The 9,753-nt window shown below is 39.0% G+C and overlaps 1 protein-coding gene across 1 annotated transcript; it reads right to left on the reverse strand.

Moving 5' to 3' along the window:
* Nucleotides 1–1,495: 1,495 nt before the first annotated feature.
* Nucleotides 1,496–9,553, reverse strand: LOC121398222. Its single transcript, XM_041577099.1, has 4 exons — nt 9,005–9,553; nt 6,471–6,597; nt 4,779–4,852; nt 1,496–2,086 (listed from the first exon to the last, which is right to left on the reverse strand). Exons 1-4 carry the CDS (start codon nt 9,333–9,335, stop codon nt 1,794–1,796), a joined length of 825 nt encoding a protein of 274 aa, XP_041433033.1. The 5' UTR covers nt 9,336–9,553; the 3' UTR covers nt 1,496–1,793.
* Nucleotides 9,554–9,753: the final 200 nt, after the last annotated feature.

The raw sequence follows: 9,753 nt of genomic DNA on the forward strand, positions 1-9,753 counted from the left end.
AGAGGAAGATGGAGATACACAACGTGACTTAACCTACCAAAAAAGCAATGCCTTATGGGGGAATGTAATAATAGTTGCAAAAAGAAAAACAATTTAAACCAATAAGAAAAAAAATTCACATCTCGCAAAGTAATATTCTTCATTAAACTGTTTGTATTGTATTGCAAATTTTAATTGACTCGATCCCTGTTTGTAAAAGTCCTGGTCCCGATAAATTGATAATGTCTATCAAAAATCTAAAAAAAGGAACTGACCACGTTATTATGCTCTATTTTCATTTTTTTATACACTTGACAACATTTGACTCTAACACTGAAGGTAGGGCTTTCGCTAATTGGAAGTAATGAAGGAACTACAAATCCGATAGGCCGGGCAGCCATGGGGGGGGGCAGTTGTTAGGGGAAGTAGCTAGGATGGATTGCTCCATTGTGATCCAGATCCCATATCGAGGAATGATCAGGGAGAAATATTCAAAGCCTGATTCCCTATCCAACTGTGGTCCATAGACAGACTCAGAGCCTAGGGGAGAGCTACTCCCTACTACAAATCCTTGTTGGAGCACAGGCTGCTCTTTCTAATTAACCTCTCTATCTCATACTCCTAGAGAATACTATAAAAGGATATAACCTGTCACTAGCTGGCCTCATTCACCGCGCCCCTGCTCCCTGACTTATCACTAGAGGTACAGGTCCCTCAAAGGCAGAACAACTTTACTGGGCCTTGTTGACCCCAGTCTCCCTGGAACACATGCAGCTGGGTCAGCGACCAGAAGCCAAAGAGGAAGATCCACCCCTAACCAGACAGTATGTTAAAGTGTAGCAGGAAGTGCTCACAAGCCAGTAGGCCAATAACTGAAATATGTAAATGATGTAAATAGATAAATGGACATCTGCCCAGCAACTAGAGAGATAAGGAAGTGTAAGGATTTTAAGCCATAGCGGCTAACTAACATTAAGTGGGTTATTTACTAAAATCCAAACTCCCGTCCATGATTTAAACTTATTTATGATTAAAAAGACTGGGATTCGGATCAAGAAAAAATGTGAAAAAATCAAGAAAACATTTGAACCATGCGACTTATTCGGATTGTCACGCGACAGACCCGAGTTTATCGAGTTTAATGCCCCAAACACAAAAATGTTTCTGATTAGTGGACAAAACCCAGTGCAGACCACAATATCTTCAAATTGAGATAGGGACATCTGCCACTGACTTATACATAAACTCTGCAGGTCAGAGATGGAGTATTTGCGGATTCGGACTTGGGGTATAATAAATCTTGAAAAATTTGAGTTTTTGCCTCAAAAAGCCCAACCAGATAAATAAGCTTATCTCTATAAGTCGTATCAGTCAGCAGTGTCTACCCCAGCTAATCCCCCATGTCCAGCTCATTGCTAAAGTACTTTCTTTTCATAATAACAAACCTGGAAGGACTAAGAAAATCAGTGAAATAAGTATTATGAAATTTATAATTATATATCGGACAACAGGGACATGGCAAGTAGTAATTTTAATGTCATTATCGTCCATAGTTTAACAGCAGATACAAGAGGGTTTGTCATCATCAACCTGAATGTTACATTTTTCACCTTTGTTATTTAGAACCTGGCAATAAACATAAATGCAGGGTTTGATATGAATAGCTTTGTGCCATGAGGGTGTCCATGGTATGGAGATTATCCATATGGAAAAGTGCAATGAGAAAGCTAGCCATAAAAGGATTCTCCCAGTGCCCCACTGTTTGCTCAATTCAATACTCTTGTAAGTCTTTTGAATTACTGCCTACGCATTCGCTACAGGTTTTGATTCACTTCTCTCTCATGTAGAAATTTAAGCAGAAATTTCTTGCGCTCGACCCTCTCTTTTCTTGGGTTTCTCTTGTATTTCATCTGGAAGTTGACATCTTCTAGAATGCTGTAGAGAAAATGCAGGATCTCCTTGTGGCGCCCTTGTGTTCTGCCATGATCCTCTTTTGTGTAGTTTTCTATCTTAATCACATTTTCTACTCCCATCAGTTGGAACTCCCTCTCAGCCTGTAAGAAGTCTCCATAGGTTTTGTGGGTCAGAACCACAATTGGATAAACCCCTGTTAGAACACAACAAAGTTGATTATTAAATTGTCTATACCAAGTATAAAAAAATCCCAGATGAGTCATTCAGATTCACAAGGGAGCAGTGGTGGGTGTAGGCCGCAATGAGGACCTGTAATTACCACATTCCCTATGCAATACCGATATGGACAGGGCTGAACTGCATCTGCTGCCTCATCTCCAATCCCTGGTTGGGATGTAAACCAACTTTTCCATCAGCCCTACTTATGCTAGAACCTTCTAACATATGGCCACTGGATGGAGGTTGTACGAATGAAAAACTGCCATTATCCCTTTCTACACTCCAACTACTACTACTTTTCTTGGTGTGTGACAATATTATTTGGTGCAAAATTTAAAAGTTATAGCCACCAGGGATACTGGTTCTACAATGTATAATTGTAGGTCTTTCCTGAAAAGTTCATCCATTTCAGCATTATTGTCTGATTCCCATGTATGAATGCCTTTCAGAGGGGCTTGGATGATTCCTTGTACAAACATAAAATCTACAATTAGTGTAGATATTGGTATATATAGTTTATGTGAGTGTATGGAGGGGTCAGTGTGAGTGTATGTGTATGGACACTGGGTTTCATTTGGAGAGGTTCAACTTGATGGTCTTTTTTCAATCCAACTTAAAGGGATACTGTCATGGGAAATTTTTTTTTTCAAAACGCATCAGTTAATAGTGCTGCTCCAGCAGAATTCTGCACTGAAATCCATTTCTCAAAAGAGGAAACAGATTTTTTTATATTCAATTTTGAAATCCAACATGGGGCTAGACATATTGTCAATGTCCCAGCTGCCCCTGGTCATGTGACTTGTGCCTGCACTTCAGGAGAAAAATGCTTTCTGGCAGGCTGCTGTTTTTCCTTCTCAATGTAACTGAATGTGTCTCAGTGGGACATGGGTTTTTACTATTGAGTGTTGTTCTTAGATCTACCAGGCAGCTGTTATCTTGTGTTAGGGAGCTGTTATCTGGTTACCTTCCCATTGTTCTTTTGTTTGGCTGCTGGGGGAAAAGGGAGGGGCTGATATCCCTCCAACTTGCAGTACAGCAGTAAAGAGTGATTGAAGTTTATCAGACCACAAGTCACATGACTTGGGGCTGCTGGGAAATTGACAATATGTCTAGCCCCATGTCAGATTTCAAAATTGAATATAAAAAAATCTGTTTGCTCTTTTGAGAAATGGATTTCAGTGCAGAATTCTGCTGGAGCAGCACTATTAACTGATTCATTTTAAAAAATCTTTTTTCCCATGACAGTATCCCTTTAACTATGCAACTATGTATGTTATTATTTTTATTATGGTTGAAGATGTTAAAGTTCTTTCTATGTCGTTGAGTGGACATTGTTTAAGGATTCACTTACAGTAACTGGCTGTATAGGAAATACTGCCCATTACTGACATACAGGAAGTCTTCTCAGTGAGGAAATATCTGTAATATTAAATAAATATGAGGCCAGCCTCCCTTGTCATGCTTTTTTTTTGGTCATTTTGGGTGATATAGGGCATGAGGCATAGATGACAAACATTTGAGAACACTAAACTATCCAAGGCTTAAAGGTGCAGGTTACTAAAAAGATTTTGTTGAGAGCCTCTGTAAAGTCTAATTAAACTTCTTGTTATTCTCCCTGTATGATCCGTCTTTGGGAGATCTCATCCACTAATTAAATATCATCTCTATGTGATCTATGATTTCCAAATATATTTATCAACTCATTCATGAACTTCTGAGACCTCTAATTGCCTTCTAGCTATCTCCTCCTGGATAAATCAATGCTGTCTTGAACTGAACCTAATAAAAACGGAGCAGATTGTATTTCCAACTTCTGAATCACTCCTACTGCCCTCTTTGTTGATATGCTGATGGCAAAGTCATTAACCTTGTCAATCCAGCAGTATGTTTAGGGAATCTTTAACTCTTCTATATCCTTCTTTGATGAAGTTAACATAACAGCCTTTTTCCCTAAAAAATATTGCCAAACTTAGTCACGTTCTAAGTAACATCTTAAGCATTTGGCCAGGCCCCCATTCTATCTCACCTAGATTACTGCAACCTGCTACTAACTGGTCCCCATTCACCTCTCTCTTTTAAACTGTGCCTTAAATTTTGCTGCTAGAATCCTCCTCCACCATTGCTGAAATCCTTATAATGGCCCATTAAATAAAGAATTAATTACAAACTCTTTATCATGATTATCAAGGCCCTTCATTCTTCTGCATCTCCCTACATCTTTTCTTTTGGGTCTCCATACATTCTTGTCTAACTCCTCCATTTATCTCAGAGCTGTTTCCACTGCAGTATTTCACCTTAGACCTTTTGCTTCTCCTTACGTCTGGATCAACATTGCCATCCCATTTATCATTTATATGAACACATGATTGTATGAGTTATTTTTTTAAAAAAAGAGTTGGTATTTGTGGTCAGAGGTTTATCTGCTCCCATTGTTGTTGGTCCAGGAAAGTGCTCTTAGCTTTCATGTCTTCAGTGAGCAAAGAACAAAGAGCAAAGAATTGATTATTTCTTGCCATATTTTTTTTAATGTGTACCCTTATGTGGCTTTTAGGTCTGGTCAAGGGAAGGTGCTGTAATTAGTTTGTTAGATTAAGTAATATAATTAGACTAATTATTCATGTCTGCCTGAAGCATCCTTTCTCTAGTCAGGTTTGACAATGACCCACCTGTCATTTTCCGGCAGTTATCAATGAATTCTTTAGTCTCTTTCTTTTCCCCTTCAGCGAGGCCCTTTTTCACACTGCAGAAAAATACAATGGATATTGATGAGCTGGGCCCTTGTTATATAATGGACATCAAAGCTCTTTGCACATGTTCGATTTGTAAGTCCCAATATTCCTGGCTGTTGTACCTCCTCAACCCTTCTCATGAGTTAGAGTCCCACATTTTCTAGTGTATAAGGTGCTGGGTGCGATGCAGATCTACAGACATTGTATGGACATGTGCATGGGCAGGTGGTAGCTCCAGGGAACTTTCACTAGGGGGCAGAGCATTTTTCTATGTTTTTTAAAGTCAAAGTAAAATCGTTCGATCGATGGATGAAATCGTTCGATTCGGAGGATTGCATCGTTCGATCGAACAATTTTACTTCGACCGCAGGATATCCAAATTTGATTTAAAAAAAACGTAGACTTCGATATTCGAGGTCGAAGTATTTCAATTCGATGGTCGAATTTCGAAGTATTTTCAACTTCAAAATTCGACCCTTGATAAATCTGCCCCTATGTGTAATGCATTTTTATGTAAAAAATTTGCTGCACATGTCACTCCTAACACCTGAAATTATTCCAACCAGACTTGGAAAACTTTTAGTGCAATTGCATGCGATTTGCATTAAAGGGAAAGTGCAGTTGTGTTATTTTTGACACTTCAGCCACAATTGCATCAGGCGCAACTCCCCCTGGTAAACACAACGCAGGGATTGTTCTCAAAATTGCAATTTACTCACTGCACATACAGTCATAAATTACCCCCGTTGTGTTGTGTTCACCATTTTGACACTTTTCTTTTGCATTTTTTCGCTGAATGCTTATTTATTACATTTCTCAGTTTTTCTGAGCTAAAAACACATGATCTTTTTTTATATTACTTGAGTCACTTTACATTCTCAAGGGCTTCTATGGAATGATTTATCTAACAAAACCATGATTAAGCCAACTGAATAGTTTTCCATAAAATAAAGGCTGAGCTCAAAAGTTAAGGGGAGGGAATTCTTGTGAAATATTTTAAATCTGCAGGATGAGGTTTTTTTTAGCATTATTTAGACAATAAAATGATGGCAAATATTAAATTGTGTAAATCACAGTCTAGGGATAACCAATTTTTCTTTGACCTTTGATAATATGTACCTAAAAATGATTAGTATATATTACATGTATACACATGAAACAGTGCAGATATATCAAGCATTGAAAATATTTATAAAACGCAAGTTAAGACAGAAGAGACAAGACATAAGCTCCCCATAGACGCAACGTTTCTTCTTGCCGAACGACCGATTTTAGGGAAGTCCGACCAATCCTTCGAAATTATCGTGCGGTTAGTGGGATTCGAACGATCGTACATCTTACGATTTTTCGGCCGACATCTGTCAGGAAATTGATCGGCCAGGTCAAAAAATCTTTGTCGGTCCCAGTGCAATGTATCTATGTTTGCAGGGCCAAGCAGGCAGCTCCCCTTTGTTTTCCTGACAAATTGGTCTTTTTAGTTGATGGTAAATTCGTATGATCGTACGATCGTTCTGAGAAGATCGTGGTCTCACGATCAGGATCTGATCTTTTAAAAATCTCAACATCTATGGCCAGCTCAAGGCAATATTGTTAGTTATGGAAAAGAATAACCAAGGAAAAATATTTAACCTATAAACAAACACTGGAATAGTGACGTCTGTGAAATTAGGATCCATTTCTGAGTCCTCCAGTCTGTCTATCATGTCTTCATAGTTATTTGTCCATTCAACTTTCTCATTCAGTGGAATAAAGTTACCTACACAAAGAGAACAATGTAATGTTGCATCTTATTCACCAGGTAGATTGACAATGTAGTTACCACTGCACAAAATTACTGTAAGTACTGTAATTACTGTAATTAACAATATGCTCAATAACTGATAAGATGAGTTATCTAGAGAAATAATGTACCCCCTACTGTAAGTGATACAGGGAACTCTGAGTATCACTCATGTATTATAAGGGATAATGTACCCCCTACTGTAAATGATAAGGATATTAGAAGTCACTGAGGGGTTGTTCTGTGACCATATAAAGGCACAAGGCTGCAGGCTGAGTTATACAGGGAACTCTGAGTATCACTCATGTATTATAAGGGATAATGTACCCCCTACTGTAAATGATAAGGATATTAGAAGTCACTGAGGGGTTGTTCTGTGACCATATAAAGGCACAAGGCTGCAGGCTGAGTTATACAGGGAACTCTGAGTATCACTCATGTATTATAAGGGATAATGTACCCCCTACTGTAAATGATAAGGATATTAGAAGTCACTGAGGGGTTGTTCTGTGACCATATAAAGGCACAAGGCTGCAGGCTGAGTTATACAGGGAACTCTGAGTATCACTCATGTATTATAAGGGATAATGTACCCCCTACTGTAAATGATAAGGATATTAGAAGTCACTGAGGGGTTGTTCTGTGACCATATAAAGGCACAAGGCTGCAGGCTGAGTTATACAGGGAACTCTGAGTATCACTCATGTATTATAAGGGATAATGGACCCCCTACTGTAAATGATAAGGATATTAGAAGTCACTGAGGGGTTGTTCTGTGACCATATAAAGGCACAAGGCTGCAGGCTGAGTTATACAGGGAACTCTGAGTATCACTCATGTATTATAAGGGATAATGTACCCCCCTACTGTAAATGATAAGGATATTAGAAGTCACTGAGGGGTTGTTCTGTGACCATATGAAGGCACAAGGCTGCAGGCTGAGTTATACAGGGAACTCTGAGTATCACTCATGTATTATAAGGGATAATGTACCCCCTACTGTAAATGATAAGGATATTAGAAGTCACTGAGGGGTTGTTCTGTGACCATATGAAGGCAGAAGGCTGCAGGCTGAGTTATTCAGGGAATTCTGAGTATAAAACATGTATTATAAAAGATTGTAGGGAAAAAAAGCGCTGAAGGCTTTTGCTAGTTTGGAGATGTGAAACCACATAATGCAATTATGCAAGTTGTGACATTTATCCTGTTGTGCTAATCAACTTCCTGGGAGTTGGTCAGATGACTCCTGCCTGGTTATGTTTTAACTGTTCCTAAGCCACTTTGTAGTTGAGTCCCTCAGCTCATTGTGCTAAGTACCAATAAATAAAATCTGTTTTATGTTTTATCAAAATGTATCTGAGGTCAGTTTCATTCATTCTCAATCAAAACACAAAAGAACCGTTCTCAATACAAGGATAAAGTACCCCAGTATTTTTTAAATTTTGTCAATATTAAAGTATGTAGTTTGCCGTTTAATTAGAGTAGAAAGACATTTGCCCATTTTGACAGTTTACCCATTTTGGATTTATTGGACTATGTCATTTCCAGGCCCGGATTTTTGGAAAGGCCACCAAGGCCACCCACATTGGTTCAGAATCACTGGGGATGTGCAGAAGATACAATAGCAATACCTGATGCTCAGGACCCAATGATGAACATTTGTGATAATAAAAGGCAGGGGGACAGGAGTGACGAACAGCTGCTGGCCTAGGGGTGCCCACTATGTAAATATGGCCCTGATCATTTTCAAAAATATATGATTTCCTGGGGTTAACTTACTTTAGGAGGCTTTACAGCACATAACATGTTGGTTATGTGTTGATGTAGAGTAACAGCCATGTCACATGCCTTATTTCATATAAGGGTCTCTTCATGCCACATACTTTAGTTAAACTATGGCTATTGGGTATGAAACTATTCAGAAGATCCCTGAGGTTGTTTTTTTTTTCAAATTAGTAACAAACATTTGTAATGTGAAAGCTTTAGAAGGCCCCTAAGCTCAGGTATGTGACATCAGCACAGAGTATATGCTTGGAATCAGCAGAAGAGAAGATGGGGGGCTTCTGGTGCAACTTCAGGTGCTGAGGGACAGTGGTTGCCTTGGGCTGGTACAGAACCCCGAAAACATAATGTGCAACATTTTCAGCCTACTGCTTTATTAACCTTAAGTCTCCTTTAATCAGAACCAGAAATCTCCAGATAGCTTTACATATTTGGTATTGGTGTACTTAAATCTTTTTGGTTTTACTAAAATCTAAATTGGTGTACTAAAATCTTTTTTTTCTCTGCCATTTATACCGGTATTTTTACATACAGTATGTAACATAGAGCAATGGAACCACTTTGAGGTCCTATCAAAAAGTTTCCATCAAACGCCACTTACCCAGCTGTGCGTATATTTCCCCAGTCTCATACGCGTTGAATGTAGAGCACCCCCTGTTATCCACAATAGTGATGATATTGGTGAGTGGGTAGGCTGTTCTGTTGAAAGTGACACTAGAAATGGAAGCCGATGCTTTTGCATAAATGCGATATTCTCCATCATCTAATACATACTTGCAGGAGTTGATGAGGGTGGACTTGCCATGACCCATATACCCAAACAGCTGTAGGAGAACTCGGTTATAGCCCTGGTTCCCAAAAGCACAGTTATCAAGGCTGAATTGGAGGATATAGTCCCTGACACGATCCACAGTTCTCTCATATCCATCCATCTTTGTTCTTCTGGGAATTGTAAATTACGGAGCAAAGTAAAAGTGAAAGCAGTGAGCTTGTTGTACTTCCTTACTTACAAGGATGTGCCATGCTGAGTTCTATTTACCCACAGATTAGAATACATACAGTAGTGATCTCTCTTGTTGTAGCTTGGTATTTGACATTGTGCTAAAACTTTTTCCAATGCCTGAGGCACAGCTGAACCTGGGGGAATATTTGTTTTTCCTCTTCTCAGGGCAGAAACCAAGTAAATGACAATTTATATCTTCTAATCATGCCAAGTGGCACAAAACTGTTTAGTGGAAGTAGAGTTGCTGCACTTTCCCCTGATTCTTTTGGCCAGCAGCCTGACTGCAATCCCAGCTAAAGGGAGCCCTAACTGTAATCCATACAGCACTGCCAATAATACTGATTATA

Source organism: Xenopus laevis, chromosome 9_10L, assembly GCF_017654675.1.
Source record: "Xenopus laevis strain J_2021 chromosome 9_10L, Xenopus_laevis_v10.1, whole genome shotgun sequence".
NCBI lineage: Eukaryota > Metazoa > Chordata > Amphibia > Anura > Pipidae > Xenopus > Xenopus laevis.